This window comes from Pipistrellus kuhlii, unplaced genomic scaffold (genome assembly GCF_014108245.1).
Source record: "Pipistrellus kuhlii isolate mPipKuh1 unplaced genomic scaffold, mPipKuh1.p scaffold_m20_p_13, whole genome shotgun sequence".
NCBI lineage: Eukaryota > Metazoa > Chordata > Mammalia > Chiroptera > Vespertilionidae > Pipistrellus > Pipistrellus kuhlii.
Genome location: NW_023425438.1, coordinates 36,042,192 through 36,057,062, shown reverse-complemented (window position 1 = coordinate 36,057,062; position 14,871 = coordinate 36,042,192). Strand labels below are relative to the sequence as shown.

Sequence of the window (14,871 nt, the reverse complement as noted above, 5' to 3'; positions counted from 1 at the left end):
TCCGGAGGCGGCTAGGGCCGGGCGCTCTCCGCCCACACCGGGAGTCGGTGGGGAAGGGGAAACGGGCGGGGAGGAGGGAGCAGGCGGGGAAGACGGGAGGGGGAAGGGGAGCGAGCGGGGAAGGGGAACCGGCGGGGAGGAGGGAGCAGGCGGGGAAGGCCCGAGCGCGCGGAGGCGGAGGGATGGGAGGAGCGCGCGGCGTGCAGTTGCTCCTCTCGGCCGCCAGGGGGCGGCGTGGGCGGGAAGGGCGGCCGCGGTGACCCGGGAGCGGCGGCGAGGGGGCGGGTCCGGGCGCGGAGTCCATGTGGGCGCCGGCGCGGCGCGGTGCAGCGCGGGGTCGCCATGGCGGACGTGCAGCAGCTTCGGGTGCAGGAGGCGGTGGACACCATGGTGAAGAGTCTGGAGAGAGAGAACATCAGGAAGATGCAGGTAGCGGGCGGGAGCCGATTGGAGGGAAACCCGACATCCCCGGCCCCTTCCCCGCAGAACCAGCCGGGCGCCCCTGGGGTCGCGGTGGCGCCTCGGAAGCAGGCCTTGTCCCCGGGCAGAAACTCTAGCTCTTCGGCCGAGCGGATGAAAGTTGTGCGTCCTCGCCAGGCCCAAGGCCATTTATCAACCACCCCGACCTGCACGGGGGGTGACGGGGCCCGGGCCGGGGTTAGAGGGCCCGGGGGTGAGGTGTAGCCCCGCCACCTCCCCTCCTGCCCGGCCCCTCCCTCCTGCCGGCCCCTCAGCACGTGCGCCGCCCGCCCGAGGCTGAAACCACGGCCAAGGTGAAAGGCCGGGAGGCGGGCTGATCGGCCTCCTCCGTGGCCACGGGCCTTGGTGTAGATTTTGTTCTGCTTTGATCCCCCTGATGCCTGATGGTGTTGGTCCTGCCCCCCTGAAAGGATTGTGAGTTTCCCTTGTCATTAGTTAATGGAAGGCCTACCCCCTGGTGGCACTTACATTCCTAGGCTGCTGGCCTCTGACCTCTGGGGTATAGGCACCCGGTTTTCAGGTTTTGGCTTCATCTGACCCCCCCGCCACCTCCGTGCCCACCAGCCCTGGAGGTAGCACTTGCCACTGAGATAGAATCAAGAAGCCTATGAAACACTGCGAGGCACTGAGGATAATTTTCCCCGTTTGTGGTCTTAATGCCCTGATGGCTAGTCTAAGGAGAGGTGCACATAGTGACCCTCCCTCTAATCCCTGTTGCACCTCATTGGTTGTCTCTGGCCCTGGGGCTTTCCTACCTCACCTCTCCGCCCTTCCTTCCCAGGGCCTCATGTTCCGGTGCAGCGCGGGCTGCTGTGAGGATAGCCAGGCGTCCATGCAGCAGGTGCACCAGTGCATTGAGCGCTGCCACGCACCTCTGGCCCAAGCCCAGGCCCTGGTGACCAGCGAGCTGGAGAAGTTCCAGGTGAGCAGTATCCCAGACAGGGGACTCTTAGCAGGTGACAAGCGTTTGTTACAGAACTCTCAGCTCCAGTGTCTTGGTTCTGTTAACATTGGTGACAATGCTGTGGTCAACCAGTCTTCACAGAGTCTGAAATTTTGGACACAATACTGGAGATGGAGGGCTGTGTTTCCCATAGAAACAATGAGTTACCCAGGCAGTTCGTAACCAAGGGCCCTAAGCTTTTTCTTTTCTGTAGCTACCAAATATGTATGTGTGCTATATAGTACAAATCTTTCTAAAACATAGAATTTATTCATTCGTACAATAGCAGAATCCCCAGGAAAGTGGAATACACTTGTCTTAAAGCATACAGATTAGAGCAGTGGTTGGCAAACTCATTAGTCAACAGAGTGGCCGACCACTGGATTAGAGCAAGATCCTATCATCATTTTGTGGATTTGCATGCTCTGGGTGTGGCCCCTACTTGCTACACACAGAAGGTAGCCCCATGTCACTAAGGAGCAGTCATTTAGATGAAGCATTATTATTGTTGACTTCCTGCCTCACAAGCCCCTCTGAGGTCACTTGGAGTCCCCCAAACCCCTGTCTGGAGCAAAGGGTAGCCACAACTTCATTTTACTCCCTTCCTGAGTATATTTTTCTGGAAGTTGGGGGAAGCAGGGCCTGTTTCTATTCAGTTCTTCATAGTCTGGGATTCTGTTCACATGGGTAAATTATATCTAATGTGATACATTTTTATCTTCTGCTACATAAAATTCTTTCATGTTGCTGATAGGAATAATGTCTTCAAAAATCATGAAACTCCAGAAGATTTCTGCGTTTATTTTGACACCTAATTTTATAAACAGGGTCTTTGGCATTTTGACACCTGAATTGCTGTCTAACATGTCAGCCCTCTTCAGTCAGACTTACCCTTCTGCTGAGCCAGAACTGCTCCTGCCACTCCTGTCCACTGGGCCAAATGCAGTGGTCATTTCTCATTCCTCAGCTCACTCAGCCTGTCTGCATCATTGACACAGCGGATCACTTTGGCCCTTCTTGAAACACTTTATTCAGTTGGCTACCAGGACACTTCACTTTCCTGATTTTCTATCTCTCTCCCTAGCCATCCTTTTATGACCTCCTTTGCTGGCTTTTCCCCTTTCCAGCCTCTGAACATTGGAGAGCCCCAGGGCTGTTCTTGAACCTTTTTTCTATCTAGTTCTCTGGTCTCATGGTTACAATTATCAGCTATATGCTGACAACTACATAGCTTTAGACCAGTGGTCGGCAAACTCATGAGTCAACAGAGCGGCAAACCAAGGCTGGCGATCTGCATGTGGCTCATGAGCCGCAGTTTGCCGACCCCTGCTTTATACCAACTGCACTCCTGATCTCCAAATTCATATGTCCAACCGTTTCCTCCACATCTTCACTTACTTATTTTGTTGGTTTATCTACCCTTAGTGGAATATAAGCTCTATAATGGCAAGAACTTTATCTGATTTTATTCATTGCTATATCCCCCAATAGGAGAGTACCTGACACATAGAAGATAGTCAATAAGTTATTGTTGAGTGTTTTTCTTTAGCAAGGACAGACATTAAATAATCAAGATGTTTGTAAGTCTTGAAATGGAAAAACACTGGTACTAAAGTAATTGAGTAAGTGGTCTCTTTACTTCTCACTCTCTGGGAAAGGCTTCTGTACAATTTATTCTATCACTCACCTGCTTCCTAGTAATGCTTTGTCTGGGCCCTTCTGGTGCCACCCTCTGTTTCAATCGGGATGGTCTTGGTTAATTTCTCTATACGGTCTCTTTAATTTATCAAGATCATACATGTCAAGCCAAAACACAGCAGGTCTTCAAACAACATCATTTCTTATAACATTGATAAGAAACCAAAGGAGCTTGACCCTGTATATAAATTAGCCTGTGGTACATTTGGTATCGTTATACATCATTTTGCCACAGTTCCATGTCAACATTAAGTAAGGATTTAACTGTATGTAGCACAAGGCCTGCCACATGATAAGCACTCGGTATATAAAGGCCAACTTCTCAGCCTTCTCTGTTCTCTTCCTTCTTGTCACAGGACCGCCTGGCCCGGTGCACCATGCATTGCAACGACAAAGCCAAAGACTCAATAGATGCGGGGAGTAAAGAGAGTCAGGTGAAGCGGCAGCTGGAGAGTTGTGTGACCAAGTGTGTGGATGACCATATGAACCTCATTCCAACCATGACCAAGAAGATGAAGGAGTCTCTCGCATCCATTCAGAAATAGAAGTCTTTGCCATTGGCCATGGAGGCTGAGGGCAGGAATCTATTTAAAATGAAGAATGCGAATTTTGGTCTTTTAAGCAGTTTAAGGATGAAGAAATTGAGGATGGCGGCAAGTTTAAGGCATGTGTCACTTGCCTCTGGACACCGGTTCTTTTATGTTTTAATCCTAGAAAGTGAAATGGGGGAAGAAAAAGAAAAAAAAACCTGGTGCTAATGTTTGGGTCAGAGAGTTTTTGAGAGCCTAAATTTTATGTGGCAAATGCTCATCCTGGCAGCAGGCATTTCCCTCAAACCAAGCCAGAGCCTTCTGAGGTACAAACAAGCTGACAGGGTCCTCTAACCTGTCAGTGGTCTGGTAGAAGATGAGGGGAGGCGTTTCTGTTTGTTGCCAACCTCCTGTTTACTACAAGCATTACCACACCATTTTCCATAAGCTGTGAAACAAAATCCATGCGGTTACTAATTTAGAAGTGGAAAAACAGTTTCTGAGTATTTGGTTTGGGTTGGTTTTATATACAAGGGCATAAAGTTCATTTAAGATGGGGAGTTGGGAGAGGTAGTTTGGGTAAGAACTTAAAAGGGTTCCTTTGGATATCAGTTTCTGTCCAAGATATGAATATGCACTTTAATGCTCACACTTTACACCTTTCAGCTCAGAAACACTACAAAAACATGAGAGGCAGTGTCACACTGGGTATGAAAGCAGATCTTCCTTCTCACTGGCTACCGTGATAGGTCCTAAGCCTGTCTACGGCAGAATGACAGGACAATTTGCCATGGTACTCTACCTTGACGGGAAATAGGGTTTTGATTGTGCTGTATACCAATTCACGGAATAAACAGTGAGAGGGGAACTGTTGCTGCTTCATTAAGAGTTAGGAAGTACTGGATTTGGGGAAAACCTGGTTTTCAGGAATGAAACCTGAATCCAGTATTGCTTGCTTTGCCCCCTCAAATAACAGAGCCCTAACGAGACAATCTTTTGGCAACAGGAAGGTAAAGGAAGAAAAAAGGGGCAGCCCCCATTACTATATACCACTTTTGCCAGGCCCTTTGCAACATAAAGTGTTCCTACCCCAGCTCTGGAACCTTACTGTTTTGATAAGGAGCTTGTCTTTTTACCAACTTATTACTTGAAATGATAAAATAGCTTGTCTGTCTGCTGTTTCAAGACTGTGATATATTTTCCTAGTGGTCTGGTTTTAAAAAATAAATAAGATTTAATTTTCCTCTACTATTGTGTTTTTTTATATCTGGGCAGTGAATATATAACTTAGAATGCTTTTCCTTGTAATGTGTGAAATAAGTTTCTTTTTTTATTTATTTTTTAAATATATTTTATTGATTTTGTACAGAGAGGAAGGGAGAGAGATAGAGAGTTAGAAACATCGATGAGAGAGAGTCATCGATCAGCCGCCTCTTGCACACCCCCTACTGGGGATATGCCCGCAACCAAGGTATAATACATGCCCTTGACCGGAATCGAACCCGGGACCTTTCAGTCCCCAAGCCATTGAGCCAAACCGGTCTCGGCTGAAATAAGTTTCTTATGAGGTCCAGAAGAGAAAGTTATGTGTTAGTTTTGTATGCAGGACCTGGTCATTGTAAATGAGAAAAGTTTCAAGGGCAGATGAGGGCACTTTTACTTGAAGTCCATTAATGTATTAGTAAAAAGATAAAAGCTATGAAACTTAAATTAAAAAAAGATTCATCTGCTAGTATGTCAGGTTTCTAGTCTCAACTAAACACTAACAGCAGGAGGTAGAAAAGATATTCTTGTGACCCCTCTAGAGAATATGCAATGTCTAGGATTTTGAGTACCAATTAACTAAGTCTTTACTATCATTGGCATTTCAGTACCGGGGTGGACAAAAGTAGGTTTACAATTCATACGGAAAACACAATAAATAAATAATAAAGACTGTGTTTTGTGTACTCACAACTATAAATCTATTTTTGCCCACCCCTGTAGAGCCTTTCCTAAATATTAGGAATGAATTCAATTTTAGAGAACCAGCGATTCTTAGAATCACCAAAGCTTTTCTATTTTGATCCAAGTCTCTAATCCCTATTGTATTTTATTCCTTAATGTGTATTTCCCTATTTTGGGTAACTTAACTGAGAACAAGTCAGAGACTACTTTTTACACTTATGCTTTTGACTTGATAATCAATACCTCAGAGTGTTTGTGTGTTGTGCTTACTTTTGGCGGGACAGTCCCGATTTGTAACAATTTTTACCGCGTCCCGCGGCGTTTTAAAAAAAAGTCCCGATTTTTGGAAAGACGGATTCTTTCCAAAAATCGGGACTTTCCCGCCAAAAGCGGGACTATCTGGTCACCTTACCTTAATGCTTTATGTATGGGATCAAGGTACATTTTACATTTAAGTGGGGATTTGTAGGCAGTGTTACAAGAATAGCAAGAGACCATCCAATTGGGAATCTGCTTCCGGGCTCTGGACTGAAATTATTGAAAATTGAGGCATGTCACCCTACTCTGGTGCAGAGTTCACCAAATGCGATGTTAAACCCTAGGCTTCGCAAGACAATATGCTGTGGGAATACATTCCAAAGAATTATCAGGGGTCCGTGAATATAGAGCTTATTTTCATTTGCTATATATTAATAAGATAAACTATGCGATCCACTAAAATTAGGGGTTAATCCGTGTGGTTTAAAAGAGTCGGGACATACATCTGAATCTTACAGAAGAGAAAACGAAGTCACGGACTTCGCGAGGCCACACCCCTCTGCTTTGGCCAATCGCTGGCGACGCAACCGGAAGCTCGGGACGGATCTAGACGCTCAGGCTTCCCCCTTAATATCGCGAGGTAAAATGTGAACGTTGCCGGCCATCGATTGGCTAACGGATCGGTGACGTCAGACGCAAAACGCCGGGCCTACCGCGGGAGCGCCAGGGAGGCCGCGAATTCCGTTTGGAAGTGTCTGTGAGCTCGCTTGGACACCATGAGCAAAGCTCACCCTCCCGAGTTAAAGAAGTAAGTATCTGCGGGGGACGCGGGCGACTGGAAGCTTCTTTGTGTGCCCCTCCATTTCCCGTCAGTGCACCTGGCGTGCGCATTCGGGTACCATGCCGCCCAGGTCCCAGCAGGGTCCCACGCTGCCGGGCCTGAAACCGCGCAAAATCGCATTTTTGCTTGTTCGGCGTGGTTACCCACGCTCCTGAATTTCCCCGGTTTGACCCAATCGAAGTCCCTGCCCCATGTCTCTTCCCACGCTCTCCCTCCTTACTTGAAGATCTCGAACTCTTTGTTAACCATCCTGTACTAGATCCGGTATAGTACTCTGCTGAGATGGGATTTTCTTGTTTAAATCTTCAAAATATGAAATTATTTTGCTAAACTGTAATTATGTATTGAAGAATAAAACTTAATATTAAACGAAACACCACTTATTGTCTCAGATATAGCTATTGGATTGGATGTGGTTTGATTTTACAACTTCTAATTTCAAAATTTTGTTTGGTTTTGGAAACAACCAAAATAAAGTCTTTGTTATTCTATTACGGCTATAAAATCCAGCCATTGAAAATTAGGTCAGTCTTGAACGACGAAAATGTTTTTTGTAATTCATATCAGTATAAAGACTCAATTTAATGTACATTAATTTATTATAAACCTATCCCATCTTATTTATTACCTTGCCCCTTCCCAAAATACATTACTTTGTGTAAGTACTAAGTAGGGAAGCCCATTACCCACTCATCCTTTACAGGGTTTTTACTGTTTAAAATTTACTTATTCCTGTTGTGTAAATATAATTTTAGCAGTTATATAATCCTTATCTATTTGCTTTTTCAGATTTATGGACAAGAAGTTATCGTGTAAGTTTTCTTTTTTGTTTTTAATTATTCAGTTGCCCTTTACAAATGTCTTCTTGGCAGAATACAGTGTTTGCTCCAGAGATTCAAAGCACATAAGCCTCTGATGAATGAAGAAGCGGGTCCAGCAAAATCCTAACCAGACAGTTTTATTTGCCGACTTTTTGCAATTTAATAAATTACACAGCCCTTCAGATTTTTCAAAAGCCCTCCCTCTCTCTCACAAAATTAACAGGATTTTCTATTTTGTGATATTTGAAATTTTATCTCTTTTTTTTTTCTTTTTCTTTTTTTTTTAAACAAAGAACATAGAAAAGAACTAAAGATCTGACCTGCTATTATTTGAAGTTTGTAGGGTTTAAGATCATGGCTTTAGAGATAGGTAAGCAACTTTCAGTTTGAATCCAAGCCCTACCACATAATAGTTGTATAACCTTGAACCAGTTACTTTTAAAAAGCCTTGTACATCAGTTCCCTCGTAAAAAGTTGGGATAATTCTACAGGATTCTTGTAAGTTTAAATGTGGGAGTAAATGTAAAATGTTTAGCCCAGTGCTTAGCATAGAGTAAGGATAGTGGATTAAACATCTCATATACCTGATTGTTTTATTTTTTTAGGAGAGGGAGAGAGATAAACATCAGTGATGAGAGAATCATTCATCTGTTACCTCCTGCACAGTGGAGAGCAAACCCGAAACCAAGCACAAACCCTGACCCAGAATCACACCAGGACCTCCAGGTTCATAGGTGGACGCTCAATCACTGCGCCATATCGTCTGAGCTCCACCTAACTTTTAATGAATATTTGGTAGTTAATCGCCAGTTTTATTAAAGCTTCATTTTCCTTTTTTTATAGTGAAATTAAATGGTGGCAGACATGTCCAAGGAATATTACGGGGATTTGATCCCTTTATGAATCTTGTGATAGATGAATGTGTGGAGATGGCAACGGGTGGGCAACAGAACAATATTGGAATGGTGGTAAGTAAAGATGTGACATTTCTCTTAAGAGACTTATTTTTCATTTGGAATAAGCAGTAATTTCCCTCTATCAAAGTCTTGAACTAAACTGAAGTTTGGCAAATTATAGGCAACATTAGACTTTCCATCTTCCTTTGAGTTTAACACTTGGCAATCATTCAACTGTGATTAATATCCCAGTTACCTTTAAGTTAGATTTTCATCTTACGTGGCAAGTTAGATTTGCATTTTACATAGAACCCTCTGTGGTCCTTGGGCTTGAAATAGCTGTTGGAAGTCTTTTTTTTTTTTCTTTTCTTTTTTTTTTTTTTTTAAGCTTTATTCTATAATAGAAACCCATAGTCAGTCTTTATTAAGAGAGCAATAGGTCTGCATCTTTTTTTTTCTTTTTTAATATATTTTATTGATTTTTTACAGAGAGGAGGAGAGAGGGATAGAGAGCTAGAAACGTCGATGAGAGAGACACATCGACCAGCTGCCAATGTACATGTCCTTGACCGGAATCGAACCTGGGACTTTTCAGTCCACAGACTGATGCTCTACCACTGAGCCAAACCGGTTTCGGCTAGGTCTGCATCTTAATTGCACCTTAGAATCAAATTAGTTTGGGATGTAGCTTAGAGGGGCTTTTTTGTTTTTTAAGTTCTGCAGATGATTTGAATGTAAATGAAATTAACCACTGGTATAGAGCATTTACAATCATTTGAATTTAAAAAAAAAAAAACAACTAGATTCTACCCCAAAATAATTGAAGCTATCCCTAGTGGTGCTTTTTGTTTTGATAAAATATTAATGTGTAGTAAAGGTTAAGAACATGCTTATGGCCTGGCCTGCATGTTTCAGTGGTTGAGCATTGATCAAGGAACCAAAGATCACTGGTTGGATTCCTGGTTAGGGTACATGCCTGGGTTGCAGGCTCTATCCTCAATAGGGGGCATGCAGGAGGCACCCGATTGATAATTTTTCTCATTGGTGTTCTATCTCTTTATGCCTCTTCCTTCCTCTCTATATAGAAATAAAATATCTTTAAAAAAAAATCTACGAATTCTCAGATAATCTTGTAAAAATACAGATCCTAACTCATAAGATGGGGGCTGGAACATGAGATTTCTCATTTTTAACAAGTGGCCATTTGATGCATATCTTCCAGTCTGCAGATCACACTTTTATTTTTAATTGTGTATATAATTAACCTGGATTTCTAGTTTATCATATCCAAATTTAAAAGTAGTCAAGGTAATGCTGAAACCGGTTTGGCTCAGTGGTAGAGCATCGGTCTGCGGACTGAAAGGTCCCGGGTTCAATTCCCGCCAAGGGCATGTACTTTGGTTGCGGGCACATCCTCGGTAGGGGGTGTGCATGAAGCAACTGGTCAATGTTTCTCTCTCATCGACATTTCTAGCTCTCTATCTCTCTCCCTTCCTCTCTGTAAAATATCAATAAAATATATATATATATTTTTTTTTTTAATAAAAATAAAAAAAGTAGTCAAGGTAAGTCCTGACCAGGTAGCTAGCTCAGTTAAGAGTGTCATCCCAATATGTCAAGGTTGTGGGTTCAATTTTTGATGTTTCTCAGCAAGACCCAGACTGAATCCCTCTCTTTGCCCAGCACAGGACAATACACCCATTGAGTGATAAGTCTAAGTTTCTTAGGAAAGTTGAATCAAAAAGGACAACTTAGCTTTAGCAAATCATAGAGCGGAGAGACCTCTAGAGGTGATAAGAGTTCCTAATGGTTATACTTGATTTTTTTTCCCCTTTGCACCCCCCTAACCTGTTTTTTAGTGACTTATTCTAATATTTTTTACCATTTATTTCTAATATATTTTCAATACTGAATTTTTAAAGGTCCATCAAGGCTGGAAAAATAGCCTAGATATAAAACTTTCTCCCAAGTTTCCTATAAATCAACCTTTTCAGATACATTCTCCTTGAACTTCTATTTGACCTGATCTGAGTGTGACTTGATCTAGGTTATCTATATTAATAAAAGGGTAATATGCTAATTAGACCCTACATTCTTACAGACAAGCCGGGGCCTGGGGGCCTGGGGGCCTGCCGTTGGGGCTGGAGCAAAAGCTGGGGCCTGCAGTCAGGGGAAGGAAAGTCTACTCTTGCACAAATTTTCATACATCAGGCCTCTAGTACAAGAATAAACTGTGTTTTGCATGTTCACAACTATAAACCTACTTTTGCCAAACTCTGTATTGATAGAACCCTTACCTTGGAATTTTACTTATTTTTCTATTATTCTTGAACTCAGTTACCAGCCATTTCATCTGTGTTCTCATAAGTATCTGGCTTATCTTCATTTATGGACTGGCTATGTCAGGCACTTTGCTAGTCCTAAGGCCCTTTTCTGTGTAACTTCTCTTCTTGCCTCTAAACTCTCTCCCCATGTGGACCGTATGTAGGTTCATATAACACCAGGTCTTTTTAAGTAGGTACACAGTGTCCCTGGGTTTTATATCCACAGATTAAACCAACTATGGATTGAAAATACTGTTTTCATGGTTGGGAATCCATTGATGTGGAGCGCCAACTGTATGCTTTATTATATAAGGGACTTGAGCATTTGTTGATTTTGGTATCTACAGGGAGTCCTGGAAACAATTCCCTTCAAGGTACAATTGGGGAGTCAAAAGCTATACACAGATTTTCAACTGTGAGGGCATTCGGTCCCCTAAGTCCAGTATTGTTCAGAGATTGTCAATGCAGTTGCCAGAACTGGTCATTCCAACTGAAATTTTCACTAACACATTGTTGGTTTCTTGGTCCCCACCAAACACTTTTTTTTAACTAAAAATTGTATTTACATAGAAGCATTCAGAATGTCAACAAAACAGCTGCAACTTTTTTTGCAATTACAAACTGGTATTCAGTTAACAGAACAATTTTTATTTTGTATAAGCTGCATCAGAGACAACTGAAGATGAAAAAACTACCATCCCCATATATAACTAATTTGTGCTCTGCATCAAGAACCTGCTTTAAATTTCCATGCCAGATTACAAACCCCAAACTGCACCAGGCAAAGTTAGTGGCTATTTAAAATAGCACCAAGACAGGGCTATCTAAAGACACATTAGGAAGTGTGTTAACTATACAAAAAAAGACACTGTAAACACTGTACAATTTAAAAACAAATCTTACACAGCCTTACATTTCAATTTTTTTTCTTTAAAAGGAGTGGGTTGTGTACAGGGGGGTTAAAATGCTTTATAGACAAGGAAAGAAAACTGTTAGAACCAACTTATCCACTTCCTCCTTATTATCTTCATTCTTGCTTTTTTCAGCCTTGACAACTCCCTTTTTGGCAGCATCAGGCTTTCCTTTAACTCAGTATGCAGCAATATCCTTCTCATATTTCTCCTTCAGCTTAGCAGCCTTCTTTTCATAAGGCTGCTTGTCATCTGCAGCAGTGTTCTACATCTCTCCCAGCTTCTTTGCAACGTCACCACTGGATAGGCTGGGATGCTCTCCTTTGATTTTGGGGCAATACTCGGAACAAAACAAGAAAAAGACTGAAAGAGGCCTCTTGGGTGCATTGGGATCCTTGAATTTCTTTTTTGTTTCCCCTTTAGGGGGATATAAGTTTTCATTTCTCATAACGAGCTTTGTCCGCCCTTTGCCATGTTTTCAAATTTTCCTTTCTCCTTAGCAGACGGTCTTCCGCCTCTCTGAGCACTTCTTAGGAAACTCTGGGAAGTTGACTGAAGCATCTGGGTGCTTCTTGTGTTCCTCCCGGCAAGTTTTCACAGAGAAAGGATCTCCTTTGCCCGTGTTTAATTACTTTCCCTCCGTGACCTCACAGTCACCCAGTTAACGGCCGGCTCGCACTTGCCCCAGCACTGTCTCTGTGGAGCTCAATGTACTACAATGGCTGTCTCTAAACACTTTTAAGATTGGTGTTTGAAGCCTTCTAAGATTGGATGCAAACTATCTTTGTTTCCACTTCCCTTCATAATCTTTTACTGCCAATTAGATTCTTTCCTGATCCCCCAGATAGAGAAATTCCTGTTTTCTTATAAAAAATGTACCCAGTTTTCAAAACTCAAGTTAAAATGCCATTTCATAGAGCCTGCTTTCCACAACTTTCATTCTGGTTTGTTTCCTAATTGCTCTTCACCCAAAACTAATGTGCATGTTGTTGTTTTTTTGTTTTTGTTTTAATATATTGATTTTTTTTTACAGAGAGGAAGAGAGAGGGATTGAGAGTTAGAAACATCAATGAGAGAATCAATGATCAGCTGCCTCCTGCACACTCCCTACTGGGGATGTTCCCACAACCAAGGTACATGCCCTTGACCGGAACTGAACCCGGAACCCTCCAGTCCGCAGGCCGACGCTCTATCCACTGAGCCAAACCAGCTTTGGCAACATGCATGTTCTGTTGCACTTATTTTCCCATTAATTTATGGATCCCTTAGGGCAGTGATGGGTATGTTATTTTTCATTACTTCACTTTGAAAAGCAAGTCCATCGGGAGGTGAAATGAGTCATTGCAGACTTCTCAAAGGGGTAATTGTTAGCCTTTGATCTAGATAATGTACATCTCACTAAAAAGTGCTTATATGACTTTACGAGTGATTAAGAGACTTTATTTTGTATTCCTGTGTCTTGAAAAAAAGCCTCAACTTGACATTTAATACTGCAAAACCATTAATGATTTGGTGAAAATTCTTTAATCGTGGTATGTCTGTTAAATGACTTGTGATCTTTTCAAATTTACTTTTCTCTTAGGTAATCCGAGGAAATAGTATCATCATGTTAGAAGCCTTGGAACGAGTATGAAGAATGGCTGTAGTTACCAGAGAAATCAATTGCTTCCACATGTCCCCTCTCCACAGCACCCGTTTTCCTACAATATAGAGTCCTGTCCATTTTCACATTGAACTTTTGTTAAATAAACTTTTGTATTGATGAAAAAATGCTTTCTCAGATGTTCTGAACTTAAAAATTAGAATATTAGCTCTTTCTTATATAACTATACCTGGTTAATATTGATTTTTTTTCCAAGGGTTTTTATGCATTAATATAGGATGCCATTTTCCTATCTTTTAACATTGAATAAAGATAAAAGAATCTGCAAACTGAGTAGGTTTCTTCTGAGACATTATAATTTTCAAAATTCTTGTAGTAACTTTGATATACTCTGACTTTTCCAAGTACATCTACATTCCAAGTAGAGGACAATGGAAGTAATGATGCTGTTTATTTTGAATATAAGTGGGAAGATATTTTTAATACAAGAGCTGAAATAGAACTCAGAGAAAAATATTCCAGTGTATTGTTCTTTGTGGAGTAGAGTAGTGATAATACTGCCCATCATACATCCATCTAGTTCAAGTATTAGAGTGCACGAACTGGCGGATATATTACATATGATTGTATATATAAACATAGGTATATATTATATATAAACCTAACCTTACAAAGTCTAACAAATGCTTAGGCCTGCTCTTTGTGATTTGGTAAAAAGCCTACAAATTTTGAGTCCCTTTAAAACTGTAGAGAATGGGGTACATAAGGTATTTGGAAAACAACACAGTGGATGGCTTACATGTATCTCTGAAATGGTATTCCTACTTATAGGAAATGTGTATTGCCAAAGAACAGCTAGCGGGATCAAACCAACTTGAAAGTTGGTGTGATGTCCAACATTTTCCATTTTTATTCCAATACGTTTTAAATCTTCACTGAAGTTGATAGGTTTGACGTTTTACAACCACATAGAGCTGAATTGTAGAATGAATTATCAGTGTGTTCCTAAACCAGCAACATCGCCTTGTAACTTAGAAATGCAAATTTTTATATGCCACTACCACCTTTTGAAAAATTCTGGTGAGTCCAGTTGCATACTCAAGTTGCAGAACTATCTCATCCTGCCTCTGCATTCATTTTTTTTTACCAGTTTCTTCTGTAAAAAGATGAGTGAGCTGATATTTTTCAACCAATTAAAAAATTATTTAATGTAACAAAACTAATATGCTTGATATACAGATAATCTGTTTTGCTCTTTAAGGAAGCAATTTCCAACAGATTTCCTGTTGGAAAAAATTCTTATAAGTAAAAATATATCCCATTGCAAAATAAGTCTACAGATAATAAATTAGTATGTACCGGTGTAGCATATACATTCTACATATTGTCTTCATTAAAACAATATGGAAAAAATAACATTTTAAAAATAAAATTAGAAAAAAGCTGACCCTTTGACAAACTAATATTTTTTTAACAGTACATGTTAACTTATTGCAGTTACTGAATTCCCAAGCTTTTACTTGTTCCTTATGGGCAGTCATTCATGATCTGTTCAGTAGTTGTAGAACTGGTTCTCAAATTTGGCTGCATATTAGAATCCCTTGGGAAGTTTTAAAGTC

General features: G+C 41.5%; 2 protein-coding genes, 1 long non-coding RNA gene and 1 pseudogene across 5 annotated transcripts; 3 read left to right on the top strand and 1 right to left on the bottom strand.

Moving 5' to 3' along the window:
- Positions 1-252: 252 nt before the first annotated feature.
- On the top strand, positions 253-4,899 carry FAM136A (family with sequence similarity 136 member A). 2 transcript variants are annotated; one of them, XM_036435642.2, is made up of 3 exons: positions 253-429; positions 1,262-1,402; positions 3,478-4,899. In XM_036435642.2, exons 1-3 carry the CDS (start codon positions 343-345, stop codon positions 3,664-3,666), a joined length of 417 nt encoding a protein of 138 aa, XP_036291535.1. In that variant the 5' UTR covers positions 253-342; the 3' UTR covers positions 3,667-4,899. The 2 variants fall into 2 exon arrangements, with proteins under 2 accessions (XP_036291535.1, XP_036291536.1); XM_036435643.2 differs by lacking the exon at positions 253-429 and adding an exon at positions 896-1,163.
- Positions 4,900-6,524: 1,625 nt separating this feature from the next.
- Positions 6,525-13,359, top strand: SNRPG (small nuclear ribonucleoprotein polypeptide G). 2 transcript variants are annotated; one of them, XM_036435644.2, is made up of 4 exons: positions 6,525-6,664; positions 7,487-7,509; positions 8,362-8,486; positions 13,232-13,359. In XM_036435644.2, exons 1-4 carry the CDS (start codon positions 6,633-6,635, stop codon positions 13,280-13,282), a joined length of 231 nt encoding a protein of 76 aa, XP_036291537.1. In that variant the 5' UTR covers positions 6,525-6,632; the 3' UTR covers positions 13,283-13,359. The 2 variants fall into 2 exon arrangements, with proteins under 2 accessions (XP_036291537.1, XP_036291538.1); XM_036435645.2 differs by lacking the exon at positions 7,487-7,509 and having other exon boundaries at positions 6,640-6,664.
- On the top strand, positions 8,493-11,275 carry LOC118717496. Its single transcript, XR_004987499.2, has 3 exons — positions 8,493-8,853; positions 9,056-9,722; positions 9,980-11,275. It is a non-coding gene; the product is annotated as an uncharacterized LOC118717496 (long non-coding RNA).
- Positions 11,293-12,875, bottom strand: LOC118717725 (annotated as a pseudogene).
- Positions 13,360-14,871: the final 1,512 nt, after the last annotated feature.